This window comes from Hypanus sabinus, chromosome 7 (assembly GCF_030144855.1).
Source record: "Hypanus sabinus isolate sHypSab1 chromosome 7, sHypSab1.hap1, whole genome shotgun sequence".
Classification (NCBI taxonomy): Eukaryota; Metazoa; Chordata; class Chondrichthyes; order Myliobatiformes; family Dasyatidae; genus Hypanus; species Hypanus sabinus.
Genome location: NC_082712.1, coordinates 98,179,896 through 98,191,947, shown reverse-complemented (window position 1 = coordinate 98,191,947; position 12,052 = coordinate 98,179,896). Strand labels below are relative to the sequence as shown.

The 12,052-nt window shown below is 54.4% G+C and overlaps 1 protein-coding gene across 1 annotated transcript in view; it reads right to left on the bottom strand.

Annotated features, from left to right (window-relative positions):
* Nucleotides 1–1,554: 1,554 nt before the first annotated feature.
* Nucleotides 1,555–12,052, bottom strand: part of LOC132397038 (polyamine-transporting ATPase 13A3-like) — a 57,002-nt gene continuing 46,504 nt past the window's right edge. Inside the window, exons 19-22 of the mRNA XM_059975270.1 lie at nt 11,450–11,649; nt 10,050–10,138; nt 6,616–6,696; nt 1,555–1,751 (exon numbers count right to left, since the gene is read on the bottom strand). Of these exons, the coding sequence (XP_059831253.1) occupies nt 1,611–1,751; nt 6,616–6,696; nt 10,050–10,138; nt 11,450–11,649 (511 nt within the window). The 3' untranslated portion in view covers nt 1,555–1,610. The remainder of the gene's footprint in view (nt 1,752–6,615; nt 6,697–10,049; nt 10,139–11,449; nt 11,650–12,052) is intronic.

The following is a 12,052-nucleotide window of genomic DNA, read 5'->3' as shown; positions in this document are numbered from 1 at the left end:
ACTGAACTGAACATTCCTACACTATGGTTTGAAGTTTTATGAGTTTTTCACTTGTTTTTTGCCCTTCGCAGAATTTGTTATTTTTGTGCGTGTTGGGTGTTTGTTTCGTGGCTGTCTGTGGGAAGGCGAATCTCAGGGTTGTATACTATCTACACTGATGATAAACCTACTTTGGATCTTCAGAGGAAACATCCACTCTGTCTAGGTTTTTCAATATTCAATAGGTTTCAATGTGATCTCCCCTTATTTTTCTAAACTCCAGCAAATACGGGTACAGAGCCAAACACTCCGATGTTAACCCTTACATTCCTGTAATCACTCTTGTGAACCTCCTCTGGAACCTCTCCAACGCCAACACATCTTTTCTTAGACACAAGGTCCAAAACTGCTCACGATACTCCAAATGTGGTCTGACCGATGCCTTAAACATCCTGAGCATCTTTAGCACACAACACTGCCTCAGGCTCTCCAGTTCCAACTTTAATTATTCATCAGAGAACAAAATTGCAGATGCCAGATGCTAAAAATATTTTGCAGGTGTGGAGACCGACACAGACACCATTTCAGTTTGGTGACCTTTCATCAGGAGCCAGTGAAACATTAACCCTGTTTCTCTCTCCACAGACACTGTCTGACCTGCTGAGTACTGAGTTAACCTTTTTCTTAATTTTAGATTAAGATCCGAAATGTAACAGGTCTTCACTGTTACATTGCACATTGCTCCAGGCTGGTTATGTCAGGGCCAAAGCTGAGTTAGGTCCGGGGCTGGGAAGGATCAGCATATCATCAAAGAGTGCTGGTTGCAGGTGGAAGCAAGACAAGAAACCTGACGTGTGAAGAAAATGCTTGAGAAAGGACTTCAATCTGGAAAAGTACGAGGTGATTCGCTTTGGAAGGGCAAGCTTGAAGGCAGAGTACAAGTTTAACAGCAGAGCTCTTACAAAGCGGAGGATCAGAAGGATTTTGGGATTCACATCCACAGACCCCTCAAGGTTGCCGTGCAAGTTGATAGGTGTTTTAGATGACGTACGGTGTGCCAGGCTTCATTTGGACTGGATTCAGGAGCCATGAGGTAGTATTGCAGCAGTGTGAAACCCTGCTTAGACCACACTTGGAGTATCATGTTCAGTTCTGCTCACTTCATTACGGGAAGGATGTGGACATTTTAGAGAGGGTGCAGAGGAGATTAACCAGGATGCTGCCTGGATTAGAGCATGTCTTATGAAGATAGGTTGAGTGAGCTGGGGCTCTTCTCTTTGGAGTGAAGGAAGATGAGAGGTGACCTGATAGAGGTGCACTAGATAAGATACATAGGTAGAGTAGACAGCCAAAAAGTTTTTCTGAGGGTAGAAATGCCTCATATCGGGGGTGTAACTTTAAAGTGATTGGAGGAGCATTTAGGGAGGATATTGGAGGAAGTTGTTTTATTAAACAGGGAGTATGTGGAACACCTGCCGGGAGTAGCACACACGCACAGCTGGAGTATCTGTAAATTATTTACAACAAATCTTGCACCAGTAAAAGAACCTCAGACACTGATCGGTAGTCTGTAAAACCATTTAATTGTAAATCAGTAATGTCAGCCTCTGCTGCCATGCCTTGCCCGTGTGTCATTCAGAGGCGGAGAGCGGAGGCCAGGAAGGGTCACTCTGCAGCTCCTGGTGTAGTTTCCTGTGCCTCGGCGGCGAGGCAGACGGACGGTACACACGGCTCAGCCAGTCCCACAGGCGGTGGTTGTTGGTCACCATCTCCTACAACAGACCAGACCATCCTCAGTAGGAAGCTTGCCCTTTGAGAGGGGTCATCCACAGTCCCCCGTCCAGAGAGAGCGAGGCTGGATTGGGGAAAGCGGACGGTGGGTGGGGGGGGGGAGAGAGGAGCAAACTGGGGAACAGGAATAGAGAAAGAGAGAGCAGAGAGTGGGAGAGGGGGACAGAGAACAGACTATGGAAGAAAGATTAGAACAGACTATGGAAGAAAGATTAGAACAGGGGTTGCCAACCTGGGGTCCACAGACCCCTTGTTTAATTTTATAGGTCCATGGCATAAAAAAGGTTGGGAATCCCTGGATTAGTGAAAGGGGAATTCACGTGAGAGAAGTGTGGGGGGACACAGACTGGAGAACTGGTAATAGAGAAGCGGATGGGCATCAACTATGGAATAGTGCGAAGCAGGGGAGATTGACAAGGGAACAAGGAATATAGGGAGAGGGGAACAAACTTGGGAAAGGAATAGAGATGAGGGATTGGAGGGAGTCCCTCTGGGGAAGGGTGGGAGGGAATAGACTGAGGAATGGAATAAAGAGAAAGAAGTATGGGCCAAACTGTGAACAGAATGGAGGGGGAGGGGACAGGGGGCATAGAGAGCGATTATCGATTGGCGAATGGCATAGAAAGAGGGGATAAAGGATAGACTAGGCAATGGTAGGGTAGGGAACAGTCTGGGGAACAGTAAGGTAGGGTAGGGGACAGACTGTGGAATGGTAGGGTAGAGTAGGGGGGGACTGTGGAATGGTAGGGTAGTGGAGGAAGGGACTGTGGAATGGTAGGGTAAGGGAGGGGAGGGACTGTGGAATGGTAGGGTGACTGTGGAATGGTAGGGTAGGGGAGGGGAGGGACTGTGGAATGGTAGGGTAAGGTAGGGAGAGACTGTGGAATGGTAGGGTAGGGTAAGGGAGGGACTGTGGAATGGTAGGGTGACTGTGGAATGGTAGGGTAGGGGAGGGGAGGGACTGTGGAATGGTAGGGTAAGGTAGGGAGAGTGTGGAATGGTAGGGTAGGGTAAGGGAGGGACTGTGGAATGGTGGGGTAGGGTAAGGGAGGGACCGTGGAATGGTGGGGTAGGGGAGGGACTGTGGAATGGTAGTGCAAGGGAGGGGAGGGACTGTGGAATGGTAGGGTAGGGGAGGGAGGGACTGTGGAATGGTAGGGTAGGGTAAGGGAGGGACTGTGGAATGGTAGGGTAGGGAGGGACTGTGGAATGGTAGGGTAGGGTAGGGGAGGGACTGTGGAATGGTAGGGTAAGGTAGGCACTGTGGAATGGTAGGGGAGGGACTGTGGAATGGTAGGGTAGGGGAGGGACTGTGGAATGGTGGGGTAGGGGAGGGGAGGGACTGTGAAATGGTAGGGTAGGGAAGGGACTGTGGAATGGTGGGGTAGGGTAGGGAGGGACTGTGAAATGGTAGGGTAGGGGAGGGACTGTGGAATGGTGGGGTAGGGTAGGGAGGGACTGTGAAATGGTAGGGTAGGGAGGGACTGTGGAATGGTAGGGTAGGGGAGGGACTGTGGAATGGTAGGGTAGGGAGGGACTGTGGAATGGTAGGGGAGGGACTGTGGAATGGTAGGGTAAGGTAGGGAGGGACTGTAGAATGGTAGGGTAGGGGAGGGACTGTGGAATGGTGGTGTAGGGGAGGGACTGGAATGGTAGGGTAGGGGAGGGACTGGAATTGTAGGGTAGGGGAGGGACTGTGGAATCGTAGTGTAGGGGAGGGACTGTGGAATGGTGGTGTAGGGTAGGGAGGGACTGTGGAATGGTGGTGTAGGGTAGGGAGGGACTGTGAAATGGTAGGATAGGGGAGGGACTGTGGAATGGTGGGGTCGGGGAGGGGAGGGACTGTGGAATGGTAGGGTAAGGTAGGGAGAGACTGTGGAATGGTAGGGTAGGGTAAGGGAGGGACTGTGGAATGGTGGGGTAGGGTAAGGGAGGGACTGTGGAATGGTGGGGTAGGGTAAGGGAGGGACTGTGAAATGGTAGTGCAAGGGAGGGGAGGGACTGTGGAATGGTAGGGTAGGGTAAGGGAGGGACTGTGGAATGGTGGGGTAGGGTAAGGGAGGGACTGTGGAATGGTGGGGTAGGGTAAAGGAGGGACTGTGGAATGGTAGTGCAAGGGAGGGGAGGGACTGTGGAATGGTGGGGTAGGGTAGGGAGGGACTGTGGAATGGTAGGGAGGGACTGTGGAATGGTAGGGTAGGGTAGGGGAGGGACTGTGGAATGGTAGGGTAAGGTAGGGAGGGACTGTGGAATGGTAGGGTAGGGGAGGGACTGTGGAATGGTAGGGTAGGGGAGGGACTGTGGAATGGTGGGGTAGGGTAAGGGAGGGACTGTGGAATGGTGGGGTAGGGAGGGACTGTGGAATGGTAGGGTAGGGTAGGGGAGGGACTGTGGAATTGTAGGGTAAGGTAGGCACTGTGGAATGGTAGGGGAGGGACTGTGGAATGGTAGGGTAAGGTAGGGAGGGACTGTGAAATGGTAGGGTAGGGGAGGGACTGTGGAATGGTGGGGTAGGGGAGGGAGGGACTGTGGAATGGTAGGGTAGGGAAGGGACTGTGGAATGGTAGGGAGGGACTGTGGAATGGTAGGGTAGGGTAGGGGAGGGACTGTGGAATGGTGGGGTAGGATAGGAAGGGACTGTGAAATGGTAGGGTAGGGAAGGGACTGTGGAATGGTGTGGTAGGGTAGGGAGGGACTGTGGAATGGTAGGGTAGGATAGGGGAGGGACTGTGGAATGGTAGGGTAAGGTAGGGAGGGACTGTGGAATGGTGGTGTAGGGTAGGGAGGGACTGTGAAATGGTAGGGTAGGGGAGGGACTGTGGAATGGTGGGGTAGGGTAGGGAGGGACTGTGAAATGGTAGGGTAGGGGAGGGACTGTGGAATGGTGGTGTAGGGTAGGGAGGGACTGTGAAATGGTAGGGTAGGGAAGGGACTGTGGAATGGTGGGGTAGGGTAGGGAGGGACTGTGGAATGGTAGGGTAGGGAGGGACTGTGGAATGGTAGGGAGGGACTGTGGAATGGTAGGGTAGGGTAGGGGAGGGACTGTGGAATGGTAGGGTAAGGTAGGCACTGTGGAATGGTAGGGGAGGGACTGTGGAATGGTAGGGTAAGGTAGGGAGGGACTGTGGAATGGTAGGGTAGGGGAGGGACTGTGGAATGGTAGTGTAGGGGAGGGACTGGAATGGTAGGGTAGGGGAGGGACTGTGGAATCATAGTGTAGGGGAGGGACTGTGGAATGGTGGTGTAGGGTAGGGGAAGGACTGTGGAATGGTGGGGTAGGGGAGGGGAGGGACTGTGGAATGGTAGGGTAGGGTAAGGGAGGGACTGTGGAATGGTGGGGTAGGGTAAGGGAGGGACTGGAATGGTGGGGTAGGGTAAGGGAGGGACTGTGGAATGGTGGGGTAGGGGAGGGACTGTGGAATGGTAGTGCAAGGGAGGGGAGGGACTGTGGAATGGTAGGGTAGGGGAGGGAGGGACTGTGGAATGGTAGGGTAGGGTAAGGGAGGGACTGTGGAATGGTAGGGTAGGGAGGGACTGTGGAATGGTAGGGTAGGGTAGGGGAGGGACTGTGGAATGGTAGGGTAAGGTAGGCACTGTGGAATGGTAGGGGAGGGACTGTGGAATGGTAGGGTAAGGTAGGGAGGGACTGTGGAATGGTAGGGTAGGGGAGGGACTGTGGAATGGTGGTGTAGGGTAGGGAGGGACTGTGGAATGGTGGGGTAGGGGAGGGACTGTGGAATGGTGGTGTAGGGTAGGGAGGGACTGTGAAATGGTAGGGTAGGGAAGGGACTGTGGAATGGTGGGGTAGGGTAGGGAGGGACTGTGGAATGGTAGGGTAGGGAGGGACTGTGGAATGGTAGGGAGGGACTGTGGAATGGTAGGGTAGGGTAGGGGAGGGACTGTGGAATGGTAGGGTAAGGTAGGCACTGTGGAATGGTAGGGGAGGGACTGTGGAATGGTAGGGTAAGGTAGGGAGGGACTGTGGAATGGTAGGGTAGGGGAGGGACTGTGGAATGGTAGTGTAGGGGAGGGACTGGAATGGTAGGGTAGGGGAGGGACTGTGGAATCATAGTGTAGGGGAGGGACTGTGGAATGGTGGTGTAGGGTAGGGGAAGGACTGTGGAATGGTGGGGTAGGGGAGGGGAGGGACTGTGGAATGGTAGGGTAGGGTAAGGGAGGGACTGTGGAATGGTGGGGTAGGGTAAGGGAGGGACTGGAATGGTGGGGTAGGGTAAGGGAGGGACTGTGGAATGGTGGGGTAGGGGAGGGACTGTGGAATGGTAGTGCAAGGGAGGGGAGGGACTGTGGAATGGTAGGGTAGGGGAGGGAGGGACTGTGGAATGGTAGGGTAGGGTAAGGGAGGGACTGTGGAATGGTAGGGTAGGGAGGGACTGTGGAATGGTAGGGTAGGGTAGGGGAGGGACTGTGGAATGGTAGGGTAAGGTAGGCACTGTGGAATGGTAGGGGAGGGACTGTGGAATGGTAGGGTAAGGTAGGGAGGGACTGTGGAATGGTAGGGTAGGGGAGGGACTGTGGAATGGTGGTGTAGGGTAGGGAGGGACTGTGGAATGGTGGGGTAGGGGAGGGACTGTGAAATGGTAGGGTAGGGAAGGGACTGTGGAATGGTGGGGTAGGGTAGGGAGGGACTGTGAAATGGTAGTGTAGGGGAGGGACTGTGGAATGGTTGGGTACGGAACAGGCTGTGGAATTGGGGGATTGTGGAGCAGATAATGTAACTTGTGGAGAACACAACAGAGATCTCTGTGGAGTTGGCGGAGGCGTGCTGCTCTATAATGTAGGAATGTATGGCCCTACCCTCACATGTAAACGGCAATTCTGTGTTACCTCCAGGAGGACGGACAATACGAAATGAGCAATGACCATGAGCAAGATGTAGATTCTCCAGATGTAGGGTACGCACACAAACTGGGAGAGAGATAGAGAGAGAGCAATTAGCAAAGGCCTCAGGCCTAGACCCGACTGTAGGTCAGAGCACCGCCCTTCACACACCAACTCCACCTACTCCCGGGTCTGTGCAGAGTCCACAGTGCCCCCCACCTCCCTGTGGTTCCTACGGACACGGGACACGGGATTACTGGGCCAGAATGGTTGCCACCTTACAAAAGAAGCAATTAGACACAGACAGAAAATACTGTCTGTTCTGACCAGCAAATCTCCTTTTCTAACTCTTGGGCCATGTCCCTCTGAACCTTGTCGGCCTGTAATTCCCTCAACCACTCTCTCTGGGAGCTGGTTCCTAACATCTACTACCTGCTGTGTTAAAAAAAATTGTCCCTCAGGTGCTTATTAAATCTTTCACTTCTAACCTTATAAGTATGCCCTCAAATACTCTCCCTCAGTACCGGCTGTCCCTCAGTGGCACCCCTCCCACATTGTGACCCTCCCTCAGTACCACCCTCCCATATTGTGACCCTCCCTCAGTACCACCCTCCCACAGTGTGACCCTCCCTCAGTAACACCCTCCCACAGTGTGACCCTCCCTCAGTACCGCCTCTCCCACAGTGTGACCCTCCCTCAGTAACACCACTCCCACAGTGTGACCCTCCCTCAGTAACACCACTCCCACAGTGTGACCCTCCCTCAGTACCACCCTCCCACATTGTGACCCTCCCTCAGTACCACCCTCCCACAGTGTGACCCTCCCTCAGTACCACCCATATTGTGACCCTCCCTCAGTACCACCCTCCCACAGTGTGACCCTCCCTCAGTGGCACCCCTCCCATATTGTGACCCTCCCTCAGTACCACCCTCCCACTGTGGCACCCCTCCCACAGTGTGACCCTCCCTAAGTAACACCACTCCCACAGTGTGACCCTCCCTCAGTACCACCCTCCCACATTGTGACCCTCCCTCAGTACCACCCTCCCACAGTGTGACCCTCCCTCAGTACCACCCTCCCATATTGTGACCCTCCCTCAGTACCACCCTCCCACAGAGTGACCCTCCCTCAGTACCGCCCCTCCCACAGTGTGACCCTCCCTCAGTAACACCACTCCCACAGTGTGACCATCCCTCAGTGGCACCCCTCCCACAGTGTGACCCTCCCTCAGTAACACCACTCCCACAGTGTGACTCTCCCTCAGTAACACCACTCCCACACTGTGACCCTCCCTCAGTACCACCCCTCCCACAGTGTGACCATCCCTCAGTACCACCCCTCCCACAATGTGACCCTCCCTCAGTACCACCCCTCCCACAGTGTGACCCTCCCTCAGTAACACCACTCCCACAGTGTGACTCTCCCTCAGTAACACCACTCCCACACTGTGACCCTCCCTCAGTACCACCCTCCCACAGTGTGACTCTCCCTCAGTACCACCCTCCCTCAGTGTGACCCTCCCTCGGTACCACCCCCACAGTGTGACCTTCCCTCAGTACCACCCCCCACAGTGTGACCCTCCCTCAGTACCACCCCCCACAGTGTGACCCTCCCTCAGTACCACCCCTCACACAGTGTGACCATCCCTCAGTACCACCCCTCCCACAACGTGACCCTCCCTCAGTACCACCCCTCCCTCAGTAACACCCCTCCCACAGTGTGACCCTCCCTCAGTACCACCCCTCCCACAGTGTGACCATCCCTCAGTACCACCCCTCCCACAACGTGACCCTCCCTCAGTACCACCCCTCCCACAGTGTGACCATCCCTCAGTACCACCCCTCCCACAGTGTGACCCTCCCTCAGTGGCACCCCTCCCACAGAAACCCTCCCTCAGTACCACCCCCCCACAGTGTGACTCTCCCTCAGTACCACCCTCCCACAGTGTGACCCTCCCTCAGTACCACCCCTCCCATAGTGTGACCCTCCCTCAGTACCACCCCTCCCACAGTGTGACCCTCCCTCAGTAACACCCCCCACAGTGTGACCCTCCCTCAGTACCACCCCCCACAGTGTGACCCTCCCTCAGTACCACCCCTCACACAGTGTGACCATCCCTCAGTACCACCCCTCCCACAACGTGACCCTCCCTCAGTACCACCCCTCCCTCAGTAACACCCCTCCCACAGTGTGACCCTCCCTCAGTACCACCCCTCCCACAGTGTGACCATCCCTCAGTACCACCCCTCCCACAACGTGACCCTCCCTCAGTACCACCCCTCCCACAGTGTGACCATCCCTCAGTACCACCCCTCCCACAGTGTGACCCTCCCTCAGTGGCACCCCTCCCACAGAAACCCTCCCTCAGTACCACCCCCCCACAGTGTGACTCTCCCTCAGTACCACCCTCCCACAGTGTGACCCTCCCTCAGTACCACCCCTCCCACAGTGTGACCCTCCCTCAGTGGCACCCCTCCCACAGAAACCCTCCCTCAGTACCACCCCCCCACAGTGTGACTCTCCCTCAGTACCACCCTCCCACAGTGTGACCCTCCCTCAGTACCACCCCTCCCATAGTGTGACCCTCCCTCAGTACCACCCCTCCCACAGTGTGACCATCCCTCAGTACCACCCCTCCCACAACGTGACCCTCCCTCAGTACCACCCCTCCCACAGTGTGACCATCCCTCAGTACCACCCCTCCCACAGTGTGACCCTCCCTCAGTGGCACCCCTCCCACAGAAACCCTCCCTCAGTACCACCCCCCCACAGTGTGACTCTCCCTCAGTACCACCCTCCCACAGTGTGACCCTCCCTCAGTACCACCCCTCCCATAGCGTGACCCTCCCTCAGTACCACCCCTCCCACAGTGTGACCCTCCCTCAGTAACACCCTCCCACAATGAGACCCTCCCTCAGTACCGCCCCCCACAGTGTGACCCTCCCTCAGTACCACCCCTCCCATAGTGTGACACTCCCTCGGTACCACCCTCCCACAGTGTGACTCTCCCTCAGTACCACCCCTCCCACAATGAGACCCTCCCTCAGTACCACCCCTCCCACAGTGTGACCATCCCTCAGTACCACCCCTCCCACAGTGTGACCTTCCCTCAGTACCACCCCTCCCACAGTGAAACCCTCCCTCAGTACCACCCCCCCACAGTGTGACTCTCCCTCAGTACCACCCCTCCCACAGTGTGACCCTCCCTCAGTACCACCCACAGTGTGACCCTCCCTCAGTACCACCCCTCCCACAATGAGACCCTCCCTCAGTACCACCCCTCCCACAGTGTGACCCTCCCTCAGTACCACCCCTCCCACAGTGTGACCCTCCCTCGGTACCCGCCCCTCACTGCCCCGTATTTTATGGTGATCATAAGCTTGACCTTTGGTTCAGCAGTATCTATTTCCTCCAAGGAACCCGAAATTTCAGAGATTACCTCAAAAAACGAGTCGAGGCTCCTACTGGGAAAGAGCATCAGGAAGAGGGTGAAAAGGTAAAGGGTGATAAGAACAGCCAGGAACAAATCTGTGGAGGAGATCAAAGCGGAGTCACCCTGTGCTTCTCACACTGCGGACATCTACACAGGAACCTACCGACACAGACAGGAAGGCCGCCCTGAGGTGAGACCACGCTTGGAATATTGTATGCAATTCCGGTCACCTCATTATGAGGAAGGCTGTGGAAGCATTAGAGAGGGTGTAGAGATGCTGCCTGGATTAGAGAGCAAGCTGGGGCTTTTCTCTTTGGAGTAAAGGAGGTTGAGAGGTGCCTCGATGGAGGTGTATAAATGGCACAGAGTGGACAGCCAGTGTCTTCTTCTGCAGGGCAGAAATGGCAAATACCGGGGGGCATAATTTTAAGAAGATTGCAGGAAGTTACAGAGGGGATGTCAGAAGTAGGTGTTTTCACACACACAGTGCAGGTGCATGGAACTGCCACTGGTGGTGATAAGAGGACGGTAAATGAGGGGCATTTAATGGACTGTTAGATAGATACACGGTTGGGAAAAAATGGAGGAGGGAAGGTATATTGACTCTGGAGTGGGGTCAAAGGTTAGCACACAATGAGGGCTGTTCGACATGTGCAGTTCTATGTTCTATAATCAGGGGTGACCTTACAGAAAGATTGAGAGTAAAGTGGGATGGTTCCCTGGACCAGTGCATTGAGGACAATCATTATCCTAGACTGGGTGTTGTGTAACGAACTGGTCAATTTGCTGTGTGGGGGCGTCCTCAGGGTAGAGTGAGGAAAAGAGGAGGGAAGGAAGAAGGATGGGAGGAGAAGGAATGGGGAGCAAAGGGAGTTTTCCTGACTGTGGGAGTGGGAAAGTGGGGTTCATTAACACAGGGTGTTTGGAAATCTGACAAACCCAACCAGTGGATCTACACAAGGAATAGCTTGTCCAGTAATTCGACTGAAACCGGCGGTTCTCATTGAAACCTCCCGAATAATGAAAGGCCATGGAGAGGATGTTTCCAGTTGTGGAAAAGCCTAGGACCAGAGGGCACAGCCTCAGAAGTTCCTTTAGAACAGAGATGAGAAGGAATTTCTCATCTCTGAGCCAGAGGGTGGGGAATCTTTGAAATCCACTGCCACAGACGGCTGCAGAAGCCAAGCCATTGGGTATATTTAAATCGGAGGTTGATAAATTCTTGACTAGTGAGGGCGTCAATGGTTATAGAGAGAAGGCAGGAGAATGGGATTGAGAAGGAAACTAAATCAGCCATGATGGAATGAGATAGCAGACTCGATGGGCTGAATGGCCTAATTCTGCTGGTATTTCTAATGGAGAAGCAGTGGAGTGCCCGAACGGCCCCTGACCCAGGAGGCACTCACAGTTGGTGGAAATGGGCTTGCGGAAGGGTTTGCCGATGGAGAAGACGAAGGCGATGGTGATGTACTGAAAAACAGACACGAAGAAAATGGTGGTGTTGATGTAGTTGCTGATTTTCCACTGAAGGCTGAAGTAAACCCCACTGCTGTTGTGTCTCTGTGGGGCTGGAGCTCCATAAAATGTATCATTGGACACACAGGCCCTGTCGGAACATTGAAGGTTAGCTTTGTCACTTATAAATCAAAACGAACAGTGACAAACACAAGGAATCCTGCAGACAATGGAAATCCAAAGCAAGAAACTCAAAATGCTAGAGGAACTCAGCAGGTCAGGCAGCGTCTGTGGAAAACAGTGAGCAGTCAATGTCCGGGCCGAGACCCTTCTTCAGGACTGAGAAGGAAGGGGGAAGATGCCAGAATTAAAAAGGTGGAGGAGGGAGGAGACTATTTGGAAGGTGATCGGTGAAGCCAGGTGGGTGGGAAAGTTCAAGAGCTGGAGAAGAAAGAATCTGACAAGAGGAAGGGAAGGAGGAGGGGACTCGGGGGAGGTAGTAGGCAGGGAAGAAGAGGGGAAAGGTCGGAGTGGGAAATAGAGGAAGGGGCGTA